General features: G+C 40.1%; 2 protein-coding genes and 1 long non-coding RNA gene across 5 annotated transcripts; 1 reads left to right on the plus strand and 2 right to left on the minus strand.

Annotated features, from left to right (window-relative positions):
- Positions 1 to 443: 443 nt before the first annotated feature.
- Positions 444 to 16,744, minus strand: mettl1 (methyltransferase 1, tRNA methylguanosine). Of its 3 annotated transcripts, none has more exons than XM_054784766.1 (6): positions 16,529 to 16,743; positions 16,270 to 16,400; positions 16,008 to 16,192; positions 9,062 to 9,175; positions 4,462 to 4,563; positions 444 to 4,217 (listed from the first exon to the last, which is right to left on the minus strand). In XM_054784766.1, the coding sequence occupies exons 1-6, from the start codon at positions 16,606 to 16,608 to the stop codon at positions 4,098 to 4,100; spliced, it is 732 nt and encodes a 243-aa protein (XP_054640741.1). In that variant the 5' UTR covers positions 16,609 to 16,743; the 3' UTR covers positions 444 to 4,097. The 3 variants fall into 3 exon arrangements, with proteins under 3 accessions (XP_054640741.1, XP_054640743.1, XP_054640744.1); XM_054784768.1 differs by having other exon boundaries at positions 16,270 to 16,432; positions 16,529 to 16,683; XM_054784769.1 differs by lacking the exon at positions 9,062 to 9,175 and having other exon boundaries at positions 16,529 to 16,744.
- LOC129186466 (uncharacterized) lies at positions 16,158 to 18,888 on the plus strand. The gene is made up of 3 exons (XR_008572243.1): positions 16,158 to 16,424; positions 18,241 to 18,551; positions 18,626 to 18,888. It is a non-coding gene; the product is annotated as an uncharacterized LOC129186466 (long non-coding RNA).
- On the minus strand, positions 17,494 to 24,610 carry si:dkey-222f2.1 (keratin, type II cytoskeletal 8). Its single transcript, XM_054784765.1, has 10 exons — positions 24,317 to 24,610; positions 22,696 to 22,904; positions 22,087 to 22,147; positions 21,624 to 21,719; positions 21,208 to 21,372; positions 18,593 to 18,718; positions 18,376 to 18,519; positions 18,221 to 18,297; positions 18,095 to 18,141; positions 17,494 to 17,606 (listed from the first exon to the last, which is right to left on the minus strand). The coding sequence occupies exons 1-10, from the start codon at positions 24,608 to 24,610 to the stop codon at positions 17,494 to 17,496; spliced, it is 1,332 nt and encodes a 443-aa protein (XP_054640740.1).
- Positions 24,611 to 24,643: the final 33 nt, after the last annotated feature.

The following is a 24,643-nucleotide window of genomic DNA, read 5'->3' on the forward strand; positions in this document are numbered from 1 at the left end:
TCACAAACACTACCAAACATGTTGAAATGGCAGCGAAAAACCTTCAAAACTCCACTGTTATGGAGCGCTAGCGGGGTTAGCTTCGTTTAGCAGTTTAGAGTGTTAGTGCAGCTGTATGTGTGTGTGTGTATGCATGACTCAAGCTGGATGAGTATATTTTCACCGTGTTATGTTTTACCGCTCAAATGTAAGGACCATTTTACAATGCCCACTGACAATGTGCAGGTTCTGTGGGATATGTTCTGAGGCTGACGTCCCATTAGAAACGTTAGATAAACTACATCCATTTCTCAATGACGGAACAAAATGGGACAATTATGTGTTGCATCAATAAATGTAAAGATTTTTGCATTTAATTAATGGACATTTTATTCACTAACCCTAATAGCACACACTACACTCCCACAACCGACTTGGCCGTGCATTACAATGCAGCTGTTCATCAATACAGTCAGATATTAGTGGTACAGTGACGTGTACATTTTCTTTAAAATCAGCACACACGTACACGAATCCCAGAAAACATCATGAATGTTTTTTTTAAGTGCCCGTGCCTGTTACAAGACACGTCTACCACTGCTCGAAATGAAACCAAATGTTCTGTTGTTAAATAAGTAGAAGTGTTGAGAAAAAATAATAATAAATTCATTAATCACAATAAAAATGAACTTGATAATTTTGCTAGCCTCAATATATTGCCATGTGCATACAGTATGTGTCTGTTTTCCTCATCTCTTGCTTCCAAACAGGCAGGAAGAGAGTTCACCCTGTGCATTGGTTTAAACCCTAGCCCAGGGGTGTCCAAACTACGGCCCGCAGGCCTAACATGACCCCCATCTCTTTTTTAATTGGCCTGTATCAAAGTCTCAAATATATAATTGCCTATTGTACGTGCACAACATGTACTTAACTGTTTTATACTTCTTAGTTTAAAAACTAGGTGGAGCTACTGTCTTGAACAAGGCAGAGTCTCCACAAGGAAGGCGATCACAGAATAAAAATGTTTCATGGTAACCAGAAATGACGAAACCAAAGAGACACAAGATTGCAAGCGAGAACTATGCATGGATATGCCGGGGGAAGGTGTGTCAAGTCCGGACGCAGACTGGTAGGTAGCGCAACATCGTTAGCCTGAACAGAGGGGCTTGTATAAGTTAAAATCATGCCAAAACCTCACAAACACACAAAATATGTTTTACTCACACCCAACGGTTCATAAACAAACAGTGTGGTTTGCAAATACAAAACTTCCATCACAGACTAATGCATTTTGTTTTCAAATAAGAAATGCACCTATCAAAAAAAAATACATCCGGCTTCAGAAACAAATACAGCATGTTTTACACATACAATAGAAACATATTTCTTCAATTACAAAAAAATATCCTTTTTTATATCCTGGCACATTCTTACCACTGTCACGTGACTTTTGGCACTAGTTTCCCACCTTGCAAAGCCACACACAAATACTTTCAGATTCACACTGCGATAAAGTTAGAAATATATTCACAGATTAGATCAATAAATCCCAAACAAACGTTTGACAGCAAACAATAAATCTATTGAACAATAAACAATACAATCATTTAAAAAAAAAAAAATCAAAACAAGCAGTCCTCTGTGCAGTAGGACACACATGGATGCCAGCAGCAAGACCAGACAGCAGGGGCCGTCTACAAATGTCTACACCAAAAAGAAACTATAACACAATCATTCACCTCTGTGAAGTGAAGTGTCACCAACCTCACCTCACACATTAATTACAAAGGTGTTATTTAGGGATGTCCCGGTCCCATCCACTGTATTTGTGAAGCTCGGATAATATCGGCTTCCGCCACCAGATCGGGCCTATCCGGTTGCCGTATCACGTTCGTGACTCTGAGCGACACTCCAACATGGTAGGTTCTGTAATGCCCCTCAAAGCTGGTTGCCACTCGACCCGTGCTACCCGCAAGAAGAAGAAAATACAACACCACCATGCAGACATGTCCGTGGTGTACCGTAGTGAAGTTAGTCTCACGTTGGATATTCGGCTCCGTAGCGACAGCGGTGGTTCCCTCTCACTGTGCCCGGAGTTAAAAAGAGACGAGAGGCACGTTTATTCTCGCACCCAACGCGTATCAACCGTCACCTGCCATTTGCAACACACACAACACATTCGGGCCTTCAAAATAAGAGCGTTCAATGTCACATTTGTCTAATTGTGTAAACAAAATAAGGGTGTCATTAAAATATCTTACATTAATAACGCGATTGGAATTAAATCTGTGACTCCATCTTCCTTAATCACACACACGGGCATTACAGTTTGTTGAAGATTTTGTAGCAATATGTGCCGAGGCTGACATCCCATTAGAAAAGTTAGCTAAACTACATCCATTTCTCAATGACTGGACAAAATGGGCCAATGATGTCTTGCATCAATAAATGTAAGGATTTTTGCATTTCATTCATGGACATTTTATTCACGAACCCAAAAAGCACACACTCTATGCTGGTAAAATAAGTGGAAAAGGTAAAACTGAATTTTAAAAAATTTTAATGGAGAAAACAGAATTTGGGAAAAATAAAACAGACTTCATAGGGCCCTAAGAGAGATGTGCTAGCGAAGTTGCTAGCGCTCTAAATTGGTAGCAGCATAATAGGCAACAAAATGAACTTGCCCACGTCAAACATATCCACCTGACCCAGTTTTCCCATCTGGGATTGTCCTGACAGTCAACACTCACTGAGACATTTGGTTGGCAAAATAAATGCCAACAGTGCAAAATGGGGTGTGTTCACAGAAAGTCATTGCAATAGAAATGCTGCTCTTGAATACGGTTGCAAAGCCGGCATTTCAAGAAATGTTGCAAACGTTACAGTATGAATTGTCTGTGAGAAAATACATGTCACAAATGGCAATTCCACAATTTTATAGAATGAAAGATGACATATTAAAGAAAATATTGCATTATGATGATACAATATTCAATTTAACACTAAAGCACCATTTTCTATGTGTGGCATGTGCTGTCCCGTTCTTAATCATATCGCCTGCAGCAGCAAATACTTCCAAACTCCTGACAGACAAAATTACCAAGCTGTAAAATAGCACAGACATTATTTAATGTCTACGGAGAGCACCTCAGAGATCAGCTACTTCAGACAAGCTCTGTCTGCTGCACTACAACATAAAGGTAGACATAGGCTAACATGGCATGCTTATATTCAGCGTGCAAGTTTGATCCAATGTGGCAAGACAGAAATTGTCAGAAAAGTGGTGGGATGGACAAGTAGTATCTCTGTATCAGTATTGGAGGTTTCTCACTAAGGTGATAAACGCCAAAAACTTTGCCAGAAAACTCAAATCTGACTTTTATGATTTACCTGCTTTTTATTGCTCACTGATGGGAGTGTGTTACAATGATTAAACTAAATGACTGACTTAACAAAAAAACAGAAAGAGCAGTTTAAAAAAAAAAAGTTTTTTGTTTAAAAATCATTTAAAAAGCAAAACACTACACAAAACAAGTTGAGTTATGACAGTCTCATGCTGCAACAACAGTGTGACGACCTCTGTCAGAGCAAAAGGGCTGCATTCTTTGTGTTGTTGCTGTTGTAAAGTGTTAAAGGGATAGTTCGGATATTTTGACATGAAGTTGTATGGCATCTCCCATCAGAAGACAAAAATGCCTTCTCAAAAAAATCAGACCTCACAAAACACGCGTTATATTTGTCTTCGTCAAATACACATGAACGCACAGGCGACAGGGCGCAGGTATACGGCGGGAGACAAATATAACGCAGAGCGTTTCTGATTTTTTGAGAAGGCATTTCTGTGATGCAAATGTATTCATCTTTTGAAAGCATACTGTTTTGAGAAGCCAAACTCTTTACTTAATTGTCCCCAGCAACTAAGCGGAACTACGTTCTTCATCACAGAAATCTGACCAGAACTGGACTTAGGAGACCAAATGGCGGGTAAGTCGCTGTTATTGGACTACAATGCTGATGGGGATGTCATACAACTTCATGTCAAAAAATCCAAACTATCGCTTAAATAAAGGCAAAAGTCTTGTTATTCCGTTGTCGTTGTAGTCAAATGGTCAGATGTTTTAGCATGACATTGAATCAATCCGCTGGAAAACAGCGAGAAAATTCTTCCCTCTGTTTCTCTGCACTTTCTTTCCCTCCTCTGTGCAAGTTCCCAAACGGGACACGATGACATCATCAGCCTGCAAAACAAAAAACGATTACTGTAACCAACTTTGCATAATAAACACACTGCATGTCTTTTATTCTGAAAGGCTGCACTACAGCTGAGGGATTTACATACAGTATTCATATTTATAATTACACATTTCTCACTCAAAAGATAAACTGAGACTTTTAGGAATGGAATATTTTCCCTCTGCTTTGAACAAGACTTGTTGAAGGCTTGTTGACAGTGATGAGTTAAAAAGTTATGAGACAATGTACCAGCTCTTCATCAGGGACCCGTGTGAATAATGGATGTTCACTGAAGTGCTTCACCATCCAAAGGTGGACCTCCTCCACATCTGTGATGGTGTAGACCAAACCCTGGACAAGACAAACAAAGCAAGGTCAAATAATTGAAAAAAGTGTTTTTATTCAAAAAATGATGTACATTTTCATTCTGGTTTTCTAGTTCTGGCAGGCTTAAGCAAAAACTTCTAAGCGATTTCCACAAGAGTTTGTACTGACCAAGGAAGACGAGTGCAGGTCCTTAATGGGTAATGAATGAAAGTTAATAACACAATGTAGGCATGTGCAGTAGGTGGCTATATAGACACTATCTTGATCTTGATGTTCTTGATTGACTTGAATCGACTCAATGAACGAATCAATTGCTTTTTTTTTCAAATATTATGTTAGCTAGCAAGATAGATAGCTAGATAGCGAGATCAATAGATAGCTACGCCGCTGCTGGTTGCAGCCAAGTAAGCACACTACATTTTGCCTCAGTTGCAAGGGGCGATCAATAAATCAATTCCAAACGATGACTTCATTAGGGGTGTCACAAGCTCTCGTGTCACAAGATCTCACGAGATTAAAATGTAAGATTTCTTGTCTTGTGGGCACTAGGCTTGGGACGACAATAAATGTGCATGTGCATGCGTGTCTTTTCCCCCCAACCCCCGTCTCCTGCCTCCAAACAGGCAGGAAGAGGGTTTACTCTGTGCATTGGTTTCAGCACCTTGGCGCGTTTGTTCCATAGAACAACGGCAAGAAAGGAGTGAGCACTTTTGTCAGTCATCAAGTCTCTGTCTCGGTGGGTGGATGTGAGGCTGCCAGCATACAGAGTGCAGAAGAGTGTAATGTAGTAGAAACTAAACTAGTAGATTGCAGTATATTATCATATATTTTTCATTGTACTTTTCTTAAAATCTTGTCCCGTTCTCGTAGACCGAATCTCGCGCATCGTCTCGTCTCGTGAACAATGTCCCGTGACACCCCTACAATTCATTATGATGTCCCTCTCTAGCCCTTTATTCGTATGGGTGAAAACCAAATGAAACTTTACAAAAGTCTTTTCTATGAAAGCAGAGAATGATTGCACTTCAATATGAATGCAGGAGGTGGGCCGCAACGAAGTTGTACAATATGATCCAAATTAGGTTTATGCAAACTTAGCTCAACGAAGAGCATTCCACTTAATGTTTCATTTTAAAATTTCGTTAGACGGTTTCATCACATGTGCTGAGCAATGATTGTTGGTAGAAAGACAAAAATAACCCAGAGACAACACAGAGGTTAATCCCCTATGTCACTGCAGTTTACTTTGGAGGCTGCACAGATAGTTTTAGTAGAACAACGAATTCTTAGAAAACTCAGCCATGGCACACATTTCCACAGCACTGCACTTGCACCTCAATTTCTTTCTTTTTTCCAGGGCGGTGAAGATGCGGAATAGAGACTGTTGGTGCATGTTCTGCTCAAATGTCTCAGATGTGACTTGTGAGAAATGCAAAAGAAAAATCAATCATTAACTTCAAGTTCATTTTAGGGAGAATCAGTCTCTAAAAACATTTATGACAGTTGTACCCCCACTAACGCAGTTATGGCTGGGTGCCAAAAGTGAAGGCCCTAGCGGGCCTTGGGCAGGCAGACACGCATACAGACATGCAAGCACATACACGAGCCAAAAGAAACACAATAAAGCTTAATTTTGGGACAAAGCCTTCCTTGTTACAACAAAGAATATCCTGCTTTGACATGAGGGAACGCATACAGCTGCAAGATACACAGAATATCCCTGTTTGAATTGTAATATTTGCAATATTCTGAAAACTTTTGAGACTTTCATCAGGGACATGTTTTTTTCCGTTTGCCAATTCCAAATCAAGGACATTTTACGGATATTAAAAACCCGTTTCAGACTGCTGGTAAATTCTTGTATCATTCCAAATATCACGTCATTTAACAAGTAAATCGGAAAATTCTCGCTAATTGTGCATGCTTACTGCTCAAATTGCAAAGGATTGTGTGAGATTGTGTGAGTCCTCCGGCAATGGCATTGAATATGTGTGGTAAAGGTTTGCATTTCTGCAAAGCTTGAATAACCAAGTGTTGACATGTTCATATTCAAGCATAATTTTCCGGAAAAATATACCTCAAAAACTTCAAAGGTCAAACGGTTATGAGCACATCATGCAACACATCAGCATTCCTCAATAGTAGGGGTGTCCCAATGCAATATTGACATCGGTCCAATATCAGCAAAAAACGAGTATCGGATCATATCGGTCTGCATCAAAAATCTCTGACATTAGCATGCCAATACAAGCAGTTCATTCCAGGCTCTGCTCCAGCACAAAGTCAGAAAAAGATGGTGCAGCCGAGTGCAAACGCCGCCACACACAAGTCCCGAGCAGTGGCACAAAACCAGTGAAGTTCAACACGACCAACCCCATCGCTCATCCCAAGCAGCACCACAAAAAATTGCATGATGATCCTCAGAGGTGGAAAAAAACAAATCTCTGGCCACCCCAAACAACCAACATGGTCCTAAACATCTGTTGCTGACATTTTCTGTGTGAGTAATATCATTTGACCAATCCTTTTCAAACATTCCACACCACAAACTAAGTACCGGTAACAACAGTATATATGATTTGCGCTGATATCTGATCGGATTGATATTGCTATCGGCTGGTCAAGGCGGCAATGTTGGTACCTTATCAGAAGTTAAAAAGTTGTATCGTGACACCCCTACTTACTAGTTAGGGATGTCCCGATCCACATTTTTTGGCTTCCAATCCAATCAGATTTTTTTTATAGTCTCATCGATCTAATGCCGATCATTTTTTTTTTTTTTAATATAATAAGCTTTTGTTATAAACACGAATTTGGGGAATTGAATATGGTTATGGAAAATAGCTCTTCAAAGCTTCTTTTGTAACAAACCTCTGTGAGTCATGTACCTAATCCAATAAAAGATAAAATTGGAAAAAATGGGTATGCAAATAACTTCTAGGGTAGGACTATTTGACATGGTTATAGATCAATTTGTGGTGTGATTTAGAATATCTGACTTTTTTTTTTGAACAAACTCTCTGAGGGCACTATGAAATCTGTTTTATTTTTTTCCCAAATTCCGTTTTTTCTGTTTTAATTTTTTAGAATGACCTTTTCCACTTATTTTACCAGCACAAGGTGTGCGCTATTTGGGTTAGTGAATAAAATGCAAAAATCCTTACATTTATTGATGCAACACATAATTGGCCCATTTTGTCCAGTCGTTGAGAAATGGATGTACTGTAGCTTGGCTAACTTTTCTAATGGGATGTCAGCCTCAGCACATATTGCTACAAAGTCTTCAACAAACTGTAATGCCCGTGCTTGTGTTTAAGGAAGATGTAGTCACAGATGTCATTCCAATCACGTTATTAATGTAAGATATTTTAATGACACCCTTATTTTGTTTACACAATTAGGACAAATGTGACAAAGGGCGCTCTTATTTTGAAGGCCAGAATGTGTTGTGTGTGTTGAGAATGGCAATTGACGGTTGATACGCGCTGGGTGCATACAAGCCTCTCGTCTTTTTTCACTCAGAACCTGCACGTTGTCAGTGGGCATTGTAAAATGGTTCTTACATTAACGCAGTAAAACACAAGACGGTGAAGTCGCGCACATACACAGATGCACTAGCTAAACTAAGCAAACCCCGCTAGCTTCCATTCACGCTCCGTAAAAGAGGAGTTCCCAAGGTTTTTCGCCGTTTCAACACGTTTAGTAGTGTTTGTGCGGTCCCTATAATAAGCAACCAGTGGTCAGAGCGGCACTTCCCGTGCGAACTCCCTGCACCATGACGCAGCAGTCTGGGCAGAGTGAGAGGGAACTACCGTTGTAACTACAAAGCTGAATATCCTACGTCCAACGTGAAACTAACTTCACCACGGTCCACCGCGGACATGTCTGCATGGTGGTGTTGCGTTTTCGTCTTCTTGCGAGTGGCAACCAGCTTTGAGGTGCATTACAGCACCTACCATGTTGGAGTGTGGCTCAGAGTTACGAACGTAATATGGCAACTGGATCGGACCAGTCTCACGGCTGTAGCCGATATTATCCGATCTTCACAAATACAGCGGATCGGCAGCCGAATCCCAATCCTGAAGATCGGATCGGGACATCCCTATTACTAGTGCTTAGCTCTGCCTGCGACAAAGCATTAACGCAAAGTAGAAGCAAACTCCATCATGGGTGTCACACCAATATTAGCTTGCCAACTACCAACAACGGGTGAAGAAGAATGGACTGCCTTATAATAGCAACAGGCAGCTTATACAACAATGCATCGAAGCAGGAGGTTTGGTTATTCGTTTGCTAAAAAGATCACTTGTTGACAAATCTTTGTGGAAGGGTAGGCCACGTAACAAAAAAGAATCCATAAAATTTTGGCGCAGATCCATATAAATCCGCAACATCCTTAATCTTTAAGTCCTTCAATTTGTCAGCATTCATGTAACAAGTAACAAAGTAGCAAAAAAGTATGTTTGCTAAAACCAAAAATAAATTTGTATCCAATGTATCAAATGATTAGTGCTGTACATACCCCAACTCTCAAGGTATAGGCATACTCTGCCAACAATGTGGGACTGATGATCCTCCATTTGTGCTTGGTCTTTTTAAAATGAGGGTCCGGGAAAAGGAAGAACATCTTACTGAGCTGAAAGGGGAAAATAATCAGTCAGAAAGGCTTACGTGCGCCCGAAGACCGAACACCTTTGAATCACTCCTACACACACACACTTATATTTTCTATTTTTTACAATATCTCTTAAACATGGCAGCAATAACACTTTGTGGTTTGTTGTAAAGCTCTGTGGCTTGCAAAACTGGAATTTCCCCCTATTTTTTTGTTTTAATAAAAGTTCCCTATAGTTCCTCAAGTCACGTACACAAGCACAGCCTCTGTTGATACTAGTCTGGCAGATCCATTAAAAAATATTCAAGCAACTTTTTATTAAGTAAAATTATTATTGTCAGCTATGGACACAGCAGCAGCCTCTGAAGCAAAATGGAAAAACCAAAACACTATGTCTTTTTTTTTTTTTTTTTTTAGCTTACAAGACAACCCAAGAAGAACTAATGAAAGTAGTTAGAGGTCTGTAGAGAATTCTGACAGATCTCTGACCACCTTCTGCATTGGGAGGGTTAAAAGATTCATTTTGCGTTTAATTCAAAATAGAGCTTCTTATGTACCCTTGCTGGTACCTCAAAATTTGCACAACTTGGAGTTCAACCCTATGCCTCAAAAGATGCATAAAACCTGATGTGCAAGTCTTGCAAGACATCAGCTCAGAGAGTGTCTAAAGGATTAACTCCAGAAGTGTGTTTTGCATTTTCGTTAGAGACCACCACAGAGGGGCACTAGTAAAGAGAAAAACTGTGATGACGACCACAGACCCCATAATGAGACTAAGGAATCCCAATCCCAATTCTACCCCTTACGCCTTATTTTACCCCCTACCCCTAGGTTTTGCATGTTCACATGAATCAAGTGGTGTCCCAATTCTCCTTAAATCAAGGGTTAAGGGGTACGTGCTAAGGCGTACAGTACGTGCTAAGGGGCCAGACTTTAAATGATGGGGTAGGCGGAGTCTTCGCAGATACAACACTCCAGCGGCAGAGCGGAGAATGAAAGAAGCATATAAATGTAAGTAATTAAGTAAAATTATTGGTTTTCAAGGTAAAGTCACTCATTTTATTACATATTCAATCATTTGCTATTCCACGTAAATATTCGCCCTGTTTTTAATTGTTGGTTGTCTCTAGTTACTGCATAACTAGCCGGCTAACACTAATATCTAACTTCAGCGCAATCTACTGCATTTCATAAATGATTAGACAATGATTAGTTAGCGACCACATTAGCCTGTTAATTGTACGTTGTATTTTAAAATCGCTCGCAAGCAAGATAGTGAGGGGAATCTACATTACTGAACTGCAATCACTCATGTAATGCAGCACATCGTAGTGATGTCTGTTTGCTGCGAATTATTATCACCATAGTCCACCAACAATTCTGATGGTGAGAGATGTTTATTGTATTCACCATACAGTGTGGATAGTAAGGAAAATAAAAGACGTAAACAACATGGCCACATGTGGACTGCACACCAGATTATCAAAAATTTATTCAACTTTTGGAATTTAACGTTGCCCCATCTATTTTTTTCCCCCCATTACTCTATATTGGCTTTCAGCACACTTACTATACTACTATTACTATTATTGTATTTCCAATGAGTTAATAGTTGTAGCCCATCAATCATGCATTTGTGCAGGAGTTTCTGAGCCAACTGAAGTCAACCCTCTGCTACGCACACAGCACTCCAGGACCATTCAAAAGCTGCAATCCCAGTATGGAAAGATCAAATGCAACAAAATGCCATTCTGAACTTTCTTACAAAAGAATCTGAGAGAGAACATCAACGACAGGAGGAGAGCGAGGGCAAATCATAGAGGTTTTTAAACCTTGAATGGTTATTAAGGTTTATACATTTGTTGATTTATTATGAACAATTGAATTATCTCATCTGCCTATGTCACAGCCAGCAAGCGGTGAAGTGTGATGATGTAATGAGAATTAAATGGTGTCCCATTTCTTAGTGGCTTCTTCCCCTTTGCCCTAGGTTTGAAGGTGTAGGGGAAGGGGTAATACAAGGGGTAAGACAAAGGGGAAGAGCTAAGGGGTAGAATTAGGATTCAGCCGTATTGTCTTGGCCTTTGTTACTCTGTACAACATGGTCAAGTCTAAAATAATAGGAGGAATGGAACTGAGCATGCTACAGTCAACTTGCATTACAGTGTAAAGTCACCACTAATTAAGTTGAACTGTCACCATGTCCAAATCTGCTTGGAATGTGGTTTGTAATGTAAATATAGCATTCATGATATCATGGTGACCTTGGCATTAGACCATCAAATGTAACTGGTTCTGGTTTAAATCGTAGTGGACAAAAATTACAAACAATTGCAGTAGGAATGAGACAACTAGTGTGAAACATGTTAAATAGATTAAGTCATGTGCATGTATATATATATATATACACAGGTATATACTCAGTCACATTATTTAGGTACACCAAAACAAGAGCTGTATTGAGAAATGTGCCTTTACACATTTAGATATGTCATAGGGATGCTGATTAAACAATAGAGTGTAACCTCGGTTTTCATCATTAATTTGTTCCAAATGGTCCAACAAAAACCAAAACGTTCAAAAGCCGAGGCAATTTCTCCCATAGAAAATAATGTAAATCCATTTATTCCATTCCAAACACCCATTTAAAAAAAAAACAAAAACATTTTATAGCGAATAATTATTTTGACATGTAGAAAACAATGGGAAATAATTATAAATGACAAATGGATGGAGCTTATTATTGATGCGGACTGCCCGTACATCCTGGCAAGGTCTAATTCAATAGTGTTTCTCACCTTCTTTATCACACTGTAGGCACTCGCAACTTTCTGTGGTTATTTAACAGTTGCACTTAACAAGAAATGCACGGACAGTGAGTCAACATTGCACAGGGGGCTTTGTATGGGAATTTGATTTCGCATAACGATATAGTACAAGGCAAACGAACAAAATTTGTCAAGTGCAATATTGTACGAAAATAGACTATACCAAATTTGTGCAAAAATTTGACGAAAACCGAATCAGACAAAAACTAGGGCATTCAAAACCTGAGGATTGATTATATGTTTATTATTGTGGTTGTACTTGGCAGTTGTATACAACTTTGTAGATGTGTACTCATTAAGAAGGTAGATTTAATCCTACTCTCCCGTTGTTTTGTTTTTTTGTTTATACTGGCTCAGGCCATTTCAGGTGAACGTTTAATCCAAAGTAACTAATATGACCTTGGCACAATAAGACCACTGTGTAATCTAATGGGAGTTTTAACAAGTCATAGATTACTGCAGCTAATTAGAAGGGATAAAAACTGCTCTATACTCAGCTGATGCGATACCCCCCACATTAGTCAATCCCTCCATTGTTGTGAAATCCTGGATTTTTTCCCACCCTTTCTGCAATCCGTAATTCAGTCCATATGTTAAACATAAGGAACGTAATTATTTTTAGTTTAAAAAGTTGGTACCTGGTACTCTTATTACCTTGGCAGTGCCAGGACAGACTGTCAGCATTCATTTAAGCTTATTAGAGAAACTGCAGGCTTTTGTAAAGAAACTCTTACTTAGGGTGAAGGGGATGGGGGCTGTCAGCAGCAGTACAGACACGCTAATGTCACATTTAGTAGTTACTTATATACAGTCTGGTCCAAATGTGATTGGACCATGACACAATTCTGGCACCTTTATGTACTGTATATATAAAACAAAACTTAATTGAGGTGGTTTGACAAATCACATTAGCAGTCTATTCTGTCTATTTAATTTAGAAATGTAGGCATATTAGTGAAGCAGATATCAAGCTTAGTGATAATGTTAATAGTCGAGTATGGAACTCATGGACAAATCCTTTCAGCTGCATTTAGTTGAGTCATCAGTGTGGGGGCCTTCATTGTTTTGTATTAAGTGAATTTAACTGACATGTTCATGTAAGACTATTATATCTCCTTGAGTTTCTATGCCGCTTCTCCTCATTAGGGTCTAAACTCACTTTGCGGAAAAAATATCAGGATGTATATCATTTACCGATGTGCAACCTACAACCTAAATATATCGAGATATGAGTTTTTGTCCATATCATCCAGCCCTAGGCCCAACTAACGAATGTTTTTTGGTTTTTAAATGCGAGTCGTCCTCGACTGATTTTCTGATGTGAACTGCAAGCTAAAATTTGGTTACGAGCAGCTAGTTAACGGTAGGCATAGCCAAGAACAGCTTTCTAGCTATTGGCTTATGTCAATGTCACCATGGCTGAAGCGCTAGCAGCACTTGCATTAGCTAGCATTAGCAGTGCACGAGCCAGGAGCTCACACACAGTGCAAGCAACATTGCCCTCGCCATAACAGTCAACACGCAGCATATACTTGAGCCTATGTTTTGCTTAACCGTGTTCGGGGTGGCAGGACGTGGTGGGTTGTCAAAACACCGCTAATGAGTGGGCTCATAGACATATATATGTAGACACCACATCGAGCGTTGTGTCGTACGTCAACGTCGCCACCATATTGGATGTGGCAAGAGTAGGAGCGGAGAAGATGCTTCATTCATTTGCTGCAACCCAAATCCCAGGGAACATCTCACAGGTAAGACTTAATAATTACCTTTGATAGTATTTGGCTCATAGACTGTATGATTTGGCTATTATAACATCATTTTGAGAGCATAATTTGCCGACGTTGTGGAAAACACTGTATTCCCGCGCACAAATCATTTATTCACCTGTCTATGGCAGGGGTGGGAAAACTGGGCAAAGAGTATGTGAACGTCCCTCCTTTTTGACTTCCCAGACAGTGCAGTGGGTAGGTTAAGTTAAGTTACACCTATTTTTTTACTGGGTGAGGTAGTTGTCTGGATCGCTGCTTGTGAAAAGCTACTTAAACCATCAAAAGGTTGTCACAGATTGACTCTGACTACGAGCAAGTCATGTTTCCAGCTTGTATGTTAAAGGTTTAATTACTTTGACAGCAACTTGCGGGCCGGATTCAAATGCTTGGCAGGCCGCGTGTGGCCCCCGGGCCGTAGTTTGAGCACCCCTGGTCTATGGGGTAGCGGCCCGTAAAAAAACATGGAAATAGCAGCAGGCAGACGCAGTAGTTTGCTTACGCGAGATGTTGTTTACAGCCAGAAGGTAATTGCTGATGCTGTATCCATTAGTCTCACAACAGATACTGTATGTGTTAATTCCACGACAGATATGTGATGTTATGCATATTGGTATCGGTAGATATCGGTATTTACAACACTGATCCAAAACATGAATGTGAAATAGATGTAATACTGTATATAGTAAATACAATATACTGTATAATATCCTCTTTGTCCGTGTCATGTTAATTTAGGGGTTGATGTATGTTATTACTAGAGAAACTTTAATAAAATAGATGAAATATATTTACTCTAGTAATACAAATCAAAACATACTTGACTATGTGGCCTTCAACAGTCCTGTAATAAGTGCATGGGACTGTGTGGGTAGCATAGTGCAACATCAAAGTAATGCTACAAGACGTTCCGTGTTAGCTGCAATTTACCAGTTGCTGTAATTCACAAACCTCTGCAGTCAGTATCAGTAACAGACGTGGAACACTGTGTTTAAAGGTATTCCACAACGTTGGGACAGGGAAAATTATCTGTCACTGTGGAGACACAGATGCAGCAATAGCTCTCTTTACCAGGGTCTGTGTATAAGGCACGGGCAAATAAATGTTGCCTACTGCTACGGCTCGGACACAACTATTTTGCAGAATCTCTGTGACAAACAAGCTTGTGTTTAGTGCCATCTGCAGTGCTTAAAAAGCAAACTTCTCTTGCAAACAGTGTCAATTTCCAAGCTTTTTCAGTTTGAGTGACACTGTCAAGAGAATATGTTGTAATTTGCAGTGGAGTAGAGCTGCACTATGTCATACTGAGCTGGCTACCTTATTTAGGTACATAGGACAATAAGCAGGTACATCTGAATAAAGGAGAATATTTTTGAAAAGTTAATATATTTCAGGAGTTCAATTAAAAGAGTGAAACTCTTAGTCTTTAGCCTCACTACACATAAAGTGAAATATTTCAGGAATGTCCATCCATCCATTTTCTATACCGCTTCTCCTCTTTAGGGTCGCGGGGGCATGCTGGAGCCTATCCCAGCTGACTTCGGGCGACAGGCGGGGTACACCCTGGACTGGTCGCCAGCCAATCGCAGGGCACATATAGACAACAACCATTCACACTCACATTCATACAATTTAGAGACGCCAATTAACCTAACCTGCATGTTTTTGGAATGTGGGAGGAAACCGGAGTACCCGGAGAAAACGCACACAAGGGGCACGGCAAACTCCACACAGAAATGCCCAATGCCCAAGGGAGAATCGAACCCAGGTCTTCCCGATCTCCACACTGTTACTGTGTTGGCCAACATGCTAACCACTAGACCACCATGCGGCCCATTTCAGGAATGTATTTCTTAATAATTTTGATCATTATAAAAAATATATTCAGTAGGAATAAAATTTGAAAAAACTTCCTTCACCTTTAATGGGTCTCTTAGTCTGAATTGAACTCTTGAAATAAAACATTTTCTGCCCGATATTCCAATGAAATGCACCTTCATCAAGCTCTTTCAATATAACAGTGTGTGGTTCCACACGACAATCTACAAAGTTGCAATTTACAACTACAAAAATAAACATATTAATATTCACATATTGTATTTGTTAAAGTCAAATTTCTGATATGTTAAAGATCCATTCATACCTATTCCAAAAATGTCATGACATCATGAAATAATGAAGGAACACAATGACCCAGCGACCGATTAGTGAGTATAAGGCTGAACTGCATTACAAGGTAATGCATTATACTCCTACCTGTCCTTTGAAAAAAAAATTCGGAAGGTATTTCATGGCGTTGCTGCGAATACAAGCAATGTTCTGGTAGCTTCCTGGTTTGGATTCACGTAAAGCCTTGATACGATCCTGGACATAATCAGACACTTTCACCCGGATCTCCATGCCCAGCATGAGCTTGTCTGGAAAAAGTGGAGATAACTCCACTGAGAGAACATATATGTAACACAAACGTCTTGAGGGCAACACATAATAAATCTCTACAGGACTATGACAAAAGTACCTAAAAGTCCACCATATCCACAGCCAATGTCTGCAAACTCAACTTGTGGTGTCCTTTCCTCATTAGACTGGTGCTCGGAACAGAAGTGCGGATACAGCGTGGCCCAGTCCATCTCCTCTGGACACACAGGACTGGTAGGACACCAACACAAAGCAGTAAGTCGCTGGGAACAATTATGAAAACTGTTCAAATATATGAAGATGACAAAGCAAGACGCGGTGCTGAATGATAACACCAATGGGCCATTGACTTAACTCACTAATCAAACGTGTGGTGCGCCATCGGATTTGAATGTGCTCGCTGCCTGTAGTAACGCTTCTGCGGCATTGACGCACTCATCTTGGCTTCAATAATAACTCTCAACTGATGTTTTTTATTTATAAAATCAATATGCTCTTAACATGCCAGCTCTACTGTCACGTTTGCGTCTGAATAAGTTCACCAAAACTAAAGTCGCGGAGTTCTGACGTCATCGCCAAGCGCCCGTTCTGGGTTGCCAGATAGGTTTAATGGCTGGCAAGTGCATCATATTACGTTATTGATCATTAATAGTGTGCAGATGCGTCCTACTATCGAAAAAAGAGGCAGCATTCTTTCACACGTTAAAAAATACTTTTTAACCAAATTAATTTAAATTAATTTTTTGGTAAAGAACACATTGGCCACACATGTCACAAAATATTTAAAAAACACACAAAAATACACTTTGTTTATTTCTTTTTATTATGATTTGAAAGCAAATAAGAAAATGAACAGTCTCTAATTATGAGTATCACTGATTTTGACAATACAGTAACTAATGCAAAATTATTAAGTGAGCTAACAGCGGGCTTGTAAATCACAATCAGATAAAGATGGACATGAAGGTTAGTTGGTTCAAGGCAATCACAGCTTAGAGTACATTTACGTTTAAAGAAATAAAACTGAGGGGTGGTAGTTGGAGTATTATCCTATGTGAATGTTATGTTTGCTATGATACTTATTAAGCCTATCAAATAATAAAGAGGAGGGAAAACTAAAGGTTGTTGTTGTTGGACACATTTTGTCACTGAATTGTCCTAAATTTCCCCATGTACAGCATCCCTGCTTCTGTGCTATTAATAAAGTTCAGTTAGTCTAAACAACAACACTTTTTTCATATCTTGAAGTTTTATCACTAATAATTCTAGTAAATCTCAGTAGCTAATGAAACACCCCGCCACACACCATGATGACAAAAATGGATCAGTGTGTGCTGTATCTGCTGTGGTCTCTGGTTTCGGTGGTCTTGATGAGCAGCTTTGGAGTGGGAGAGCCGCCGCTGGCGCCATGGTAGTGGCCGTTGGAACTTCTGCTACCTGGAGAGGAATGAGCAGGGACCATCAGATATGTTTGTTTTGGAGGATGGTGGGATTACATTTCTCAGCTGTGAAGGTGGTGTATGTACACCCACAGGAGAAGATATTCCATTTTGGTGCAGATCTGGATAAATGTACTTTTTAAAACTTTTTTGACTATAGCAAGAATGGAACAGTCCACCTCAGTATCACAGTCACCGTCAGAGCCAATGGAATTGTCTAACCATGTCTTACATCATCCTCCATGAACTAGGAAGTAGCCTGCTAGCTAGATGGATGGCTAGATGGACGTTATTTGTGTTTTCAGTTGGCAAAGAGGTTATTTACTGAGCTACTTTGGTACAGTCCACCACAGAATCAATATGGCACCTACAGGTACTGTACATAAACCAGGGTGTAAATAACAATCGGCTAGACAGGCAAAGACAAATATGTTGGTCCTTAGCAGAGGCCTGCGCTCTGGTAACCATGACAGCAAAGCCACTTACTGTAGTTAGAGACGGCCTGGATGTTGATAATTGACTGCTGTCCGACTCTGAGAGAGCATAAGGACAAATTCATGGTCGTTCTTAAAGCCCAAAGGTCAAGATGACACAAAATCCACACCGCCCCACCTGTCTTCCTCCCCTTCTAGCAGCTTCCTGTAGGTGGCGATCTCGATGTCCAGAGCCAGTTTGAGGTTCATGAGGTCCTTCAGGTAAAGAGTTCAGGATGTAAATGTGAGGACACAAAGTGGACCTGGACTGTGTGGTGCTGTCCTGTCCCGTACCTGGTACTCTCTCAGCTGCCGGGCCATGTCCTGCTTGGCTCGCTGCAGGGCGTCCTCCAGGTCTCTGGTGCGGGCTTTGGCCTCTTTTACAGCCATCTCTCCACGCTCCTCAGCCTCAGCCAGCTGATTTTCCAGGCTGCCACGCTGGGCGAGACACAAGACGGCTCGTAATGAAGGTGAAACCGTTTAACCGTGACAGGAGACAAAGAGGTTTTACCTGAGCTTTGACCGCCTCGATTTCGCTCTGCAGGCGGCTGATGAGTCGGTTGACCTCGCCCACTTCTCCCTTCACGATGCGGAGCTCGTCTCCATACTGGCTGGCCTGCACCGACATCTGGTCGAACTGTGGAACGACAAAATCACTTCTTGACTTTTCATGAAGATGGAGGACATCGCTCCATGTATACAGTACCTAACAGTCCAGTTCAGTTTGGTACTTTTTGGTGTGTCATGATGAGATGGGAATAAAATGGGACATCAAACAAACAAAGCTTGTCTTCTCATTGTAATAAAGAAAAAAGATGCCCTCCATTGTTGTCTTTTGTTTACCAAATGGCCTTCCGTTACCCTTACAAACCGCACCCTTGTGAACTGGACTGGACCGCTTGGTGGAAATGTGAATTATAGAGAACACTGAATGTAAAGCTAAGACAGGGTTGTCCAAACTTTTTCAAGAAAGTACAAGAAAAAATTGAAGAATGCAGAGGCCACTCTGATACATAAAGAATGTACAATAAAGATGCTAAAAAACAATCCAATGTAGGTTTTGCATCATACCCGAGGGGTGAATACTAGGACCAAAACTCTTCACCCTATATATAAATGACATCAGTAAAGTTACGAAAGACCGAAAGTTAACATAACGGTACTGCTGAATTTTGTTCTGGAGAAAGCACACAATAGCTAATAAAAAAAAGCCACAGATGAAATGACTATACTAAAAAGATGATTTGATAAAAACAGATTATCCCTGAACCTAATTCAAACTAAAAGAATGTTAGTTGGTAATAGTAGAAAGGACATTTATGTGCAAATACAAATATACAACATAGACATTTGTAGGGTGAACAAAAATACATTTCTGGGCTTTATAATAGATGACCAAATGAGCTGGAAAGCCCACAGTAAGACTATACAACAAAGTGGAGAGAAATACTTATAAAGCAAAATGTGTTCTGGCCAAAAATCACTCAATACTGTTCTCTGGTGTTACCATATCCAAGTTATTGTGTGAAGATATGGGGAAATAACTGCAAAAGTACACTTCACTTGCTAACTGTGCTACAAAAAAGGTCAGTTAGGATAACCCACAAGGCAGGTTATAGAGAACACACAAACACTTTATTTCTAAAATCACAATTATTAAAATTTGCTGATTTGGTAAACTTTCAAACTACTAAAATTAGGCATAAAGCAAACAGTGACCTGCTACCCAAAAACGTAATACAATTCTTCTAAAAAAGAGAGGAGAAATATGACCTTAGGGAAAAAATTAACTTAAAACACCTTCAAAACCTTAACGCCTATTGTACCACATTATTATACTGCCTTATAATTTTCTTATCTTATTTCAGAATTGGTAAAGCATACGTTTGAAAAAAGGAAGTGAACAAATGTATTAGCAATTGATGTGAAACGGAGAGGAGGTAGTATTAAATGAGCTTTGTTTCTTCCTGCTCCTTTTTGGACATGTGGAACTGTGAAATGTAACATGATGTATTCCAGTGTAACCTGTATGCATGTTCAAAATAAATTAAACTAGGGATGCTCCAATCAGAGTTTTATGTCGCAGATTCCGATACCGATCATCCATGACTGAAATCGGCCAATACCAATCACACGGATTAATTATACATTTCTTAATTTTTTTATGATAAGTGCTATTGGCCATATAATCTGAAGAAAGGAACCATAAAATCACCTTAATTTAGACAAAAACATATTTGACTTTTTGAAGAGAACATATGTCACTTATGAAACTTAGAGAGGATGAGGAGACTTTAAGGAGACTTTGGATGTGAGAGCACTCAGCGAACCCGGTGTCTTCCATCACTGAGAAAGGCTGGTAATCTCATCCAATGAATTTAATTTTTTTTTTTGGTTATTACTTGTAGTTTAGCCTTCTGAGTGTCACGCACATACGGGTGAGCGTCCACATAGCTGCGTTAGCTGCCGTTTGATTGATGATCACACCGTGAGCCTCAAAAACTCACCATACTGCGTCAAGTGTTTGTTCTTCAAATGGCGTAGAATCTTTTTTTTAACGTGCTACCCCGTCAAGATAGTTTTCGTGGCATGTGTTGGTAGTTAAGTTCCACACGGCAGACATGATGTTTTTGTTTTGGCGGGCCTGCACACTGTGAAGGAAATTGGGAGGAACACGATGCCCAAGACTTTAGTTAGAGCAAGACACTACACTGCACGCATGGATTTCTGCAGACTGCAATAGTACTAGTCACAGGTGATCGGATTTTGTGATTTTACTGATCGGTGCCCGATCGATCGAGAGCATCCCTAAATTAAACCATCACCGTTACCATATATGCTAAGCTATCCGAACAAAACATCCACATGTTTGCTTTGTCTTATAGGTGACAAACCAAATCAGTGTAATACCTAACAGTATATCTCATTTAATTTTACAGTAAGGGTCAATACAAATCAAGGTGCAGGCCAAAGATGGCCCCTGGACTGCACTTTATACAACCCTGAACTAGAAGAACCCAGTTGCCTCTGGTGGCTGGAGAACCTAATTAAAACATGCTCTGGTAGAAATGAGGAAATGATAAGACATGGATGAAGAGAATTCAAGGTGACTAAATAATTGCGCACTTTGTTCTTGTACCAGGCCTCAGCTTCCTCTCGGCTGCGAGCGGCAATGTCCTCGTACTGAGCTTTGACTTCGGCTACGATTTGCTCCATGTTGAGGCTGCGGCTGTTGTCCATCTGCACCACTACCGACGTGTCTCGGATGCTGGCCTGCAGCTCACGCAGCTCCTGGGACAGCAGACAAAACACACAAAAGTGCAACACTGCATGTTGTTGTTGTTTGAAGTCTTCCATATTCATGTTCATGAAAACATCAAAGGCAAACATCAGAGTAGAGGTTCTCAGCAGGTCTTCTCGATGCCTTTTTCGATTATTTTGACTACAGCTTGTGATTTTGTGAACAGTGCAAACAAAGTCCAGAAGGTGAATAGTCCTAGATTTGCACACCACCAAGCAGGAAGTAGTTGTTTTCCATATACCTCTTCATAGACATTACGCAGGAAGTTGATCTCATCAGTCAGACCACCCACTTTGTCTTCCAGATCAGCCTTCACCAGATATGCCGAGTCCACATCCTTGGCAACAATGGCAGAAAAAAAATATTTAACATGACTATTTGTAGTTAAATTAATGTTTAATGTCACATTTACACTTGCATTTAATTGGCATTCTTGCATTCCTCTTATAGTGCACAGCTCAGCTTTACAATCCAAGTCATAAAAAAAATATGGAGAACATCTCAAGTGTCATTTTTCCAATTTTTGCCCTATTATTTTCACTTTTCTTGTTCATTATACTTTACAGCTTTAGTTACATGTGGGAAGGAGTCAAAGACGGCAACAAAGTTAGAGACAAAGGAGACGCATACAATGAAGGGGTTCACTATATGAGCCACACCTGTACTTGTACCGTGTGTGTGTATGTGTATGAGAGAACACTGACCTTTTTTAGGAGGACAAAGTCATTCTCCAGGTTGTTCCTCCTGTTGATCTCATCCTCGTATCTATGGATACACTGGACACTTTTACACAACTAATAATAACAACTAAGAATAACATTAGATTATTAATCATAATAACTAATAATAACATTAGGTTATTATTACTTTAAACTAAAATAATGTTAGGTTATTAGTTTAGTTTAATATTTTTCCAATAATAACATGATGTTGACTGCCCAAAATAATTTCTTTTGTTTTTCACCCTTTAGTGTCCAAAATAGGAATATTAATAAAATTAAAATTAATGGTACAATTAAACAGGTAAACAAAACAAAACAAAAAAAGTTTAAATGTACCTATAACCTATAATAGAGCTGAGATGCAGTCTGTTTTTTTTTTATTTAAATATCTATAACTTCTTAGCATTATCATTGTTGTATTGGTTTTAGCATGTTTACAGGATTTAAAATATCACAATGGTCAACACCACTTTTCAACACCATTTTTCAGTAAGCTGCCCTTGGAAAAGTATCTTGTATATTATAGATGAGTGCTAATAGATTGTGCTGTCAAGTATACACTCAAATTACCAATAGGTCAGTCATACTGACTTGTGCTTGTAGTCCTCCACCAGACCTTGCATATTTCTCAGCTCGCCGTCCAGCTTGATCTTGTCGTTGTTGACCAGATCCATCTGGCGCCTCAGGCCGGCCATATAGGCCTCGAACAACGGCTCCACATTGGAGCGGCCCACCCCCTGACCCTGCAGCAGCTCCAGCTTAGTCTCCAGCATTTTATTCTGCTGCTCCAGGAAGCGGACCTGGGACAGGGAACATGATATCATGAATTTCTACTTAACACCGAATGTCCTCATAAATCTTACTTTGAAGCGACAATTTCAGACATTTACAGGCAACGTACTTTAACAAAACATTCCAAAAGGAATTATAAATTACAATGTGTTTTGAGGAAAATGGGATGTTGAAAATGTATGTTGATGTAACTTGTGCTGGTTTGTATTGCTGGTAAAAAGAAATCATTTCTCAGACAATTAGCTCAAATAATGGATCACATTGCAGCTTCATGTCTGCACAGTTCAAGTTTCTCTCACAGAGAGACACACAAAGGCTGCTCAGTTATTCGCAGAATTATCTCCCTGTGAGAGGTGACTTGGCCGTCTGTGACCCCGGGTCATCGAGTTACAACCTGGGCTCAGTGAAGCGGGTCAGGAAGCTTAAATGTCCACACAATGATGACAGCTTAAATGGCTCATTGAACTCATACTGTTGCTTTCTAAGCTCTCACGCTAATATAACTATACAGTAACAGCTTCCACTCATCTGGGAAGATTCTCGACAAATGTTGTGTCCATTTGTGAGGTCAGAGGTCACAAAATTCAGGCCTGTTCTCGTTCTTCCACAGCAACCTGCTCCGAGCATGTGTTTATGGAACTTGCTTTGTGCATTGGGAACAGAAAAGGACCTTCCCCAAAGTTGGAAGCATACAATTGTCCAAAATGTCTTGCTAAATGAAGAATTATGATTCAGTCTTGTCCAACCTCTCACTGATTAAGAGCTGATTAAGAGATGTATAGTAACAATAATAATAACAATCACAAGAATGCTGGCTTGGTTCTAATTCTGATAAAAATCTGAGGTCCACTTGGGATGAAATGTATCCGTGCTGATGGGAGGAGGTAACAATGGCGCCATTGTGGCAGCATGTCACAGACTCCGTGAGAAAGGCTATCGAGGATATTGATGTCCGACTTTATTTGAGCTCAGCTTCCTCTGTGGGAAACATGGTGCCAGAGAGAATGTGGACTCAGATGACTGCTCATTTTGACACCACAATGAGTGCCATCACTGACCACATCAACACTTTCACATCTAATGGAAAATTTGCTGCTTTGCTTCTGTTGGTATTGACCTATTGATTTGAGACACTTTTTTCCAGAGAGTTTATACATTAAAAGTGCTTGCTTATGCTACACCATTGGACAATTCATTAGGTACACAATCTCATGGGTTCCAACACATGAACTATCATTCTTCCTTTGTACACTTGCATGAATACATGATGCTCATATATTCATTTTTTAATTTATTATTGTGCTTGGACAACTGTTCCCAATATTTTGTCTCTCTTGTACATAATACTGTCAGGTCACCAGGTCATATAGTGCATTGGTAAATTCTCTGTGTCAACAGACAATAGATATTATGGTGTTACCTTGTCAATGAAAGATGCAAAGCGGTTGTTGAGACTCTTGATCTGCTCCTTCTCATGCGCTCGGCTCATGGAGAGGCTGGGATCGATCTCCAGGTTGAGAGGGGCCAGCAGGCTCTTGTTGACTGACAGCGAGGCCAGTGGGGACCCAGGGCCATGGAGGTGGCCATTGGTGCCTGCAGACAGCGAGCTGCTGCTCAGGGAGACGCCAGTGAAGCCAGCTGGCGGCGTCCCTAAGCCATTCAGCCTGCGGACGGAGGTGCTGGAGCTGATCCTCTTGTTGCGACTCAGGCTCATGATGAAGGAAAAGAGGTAGCGGAGTGGACGCGT

This window comes from Dunckerocampus dactyliophorus, chromosome 8 (genome assembly GCF_027744805.1).
Source record: "Dunckerocampus dactyliophorus isolate RoL2022-P2 chromosome 8, RoL_Ddac_1.1, whole genome shotgun sequence".
Lineage (NCBI taxonomy): Eukaryota > Metazoa > Chordata > Actinopteri > Syngnathiformes > Syngnathidae > Dunckerocampus > Dunckerocampus dactyliophorus.

Coding starts and splice junctions, on each gene's coding strand:
- si:dkey-222f2.1 (XM_054784765.1), bottom strand. CDS start 24,610: ATGAGCCTGAGTCGCAACAAGAGGATCAGCTCCAGCACCTCCGTCCGC. Junction 22,148..22,695: donor GTGGAGGACTACAAGCACAA/GTCAGTATGACT, acceptor GTGTATCCATAG/ATACGAGGATGAGATCAACA. Junction 18,520..18,592: donor TCGAGGCGGTCAAAGCTCAG/GTAAAACCTCTT, acceptor TGTCTCGCCCAG/CGTGGCAGCCTGGAAAATCA.
- mettl1 (XM_054784766.1), bottom strand. CDS start 16,608: ATGAGTGCGTCAATGCCGCAGAAGCGTTACTACAGGCAGCGAGCACAT. Junction 9,176..16,007: donor ATTTTTTTTTCAAAGGACAG/GTAGGAGTATAA, acceptor TTCCCCTTTCAG/CTCAGTAAGATGTTCTTCCT. Junction 4,218..4,461: donor GGGTCCCTGATGAAGAGCTG/GTACATTGTCTC, acceptor TTTGTTTTGCAG/GCTGATGATGTCATCGTGTC.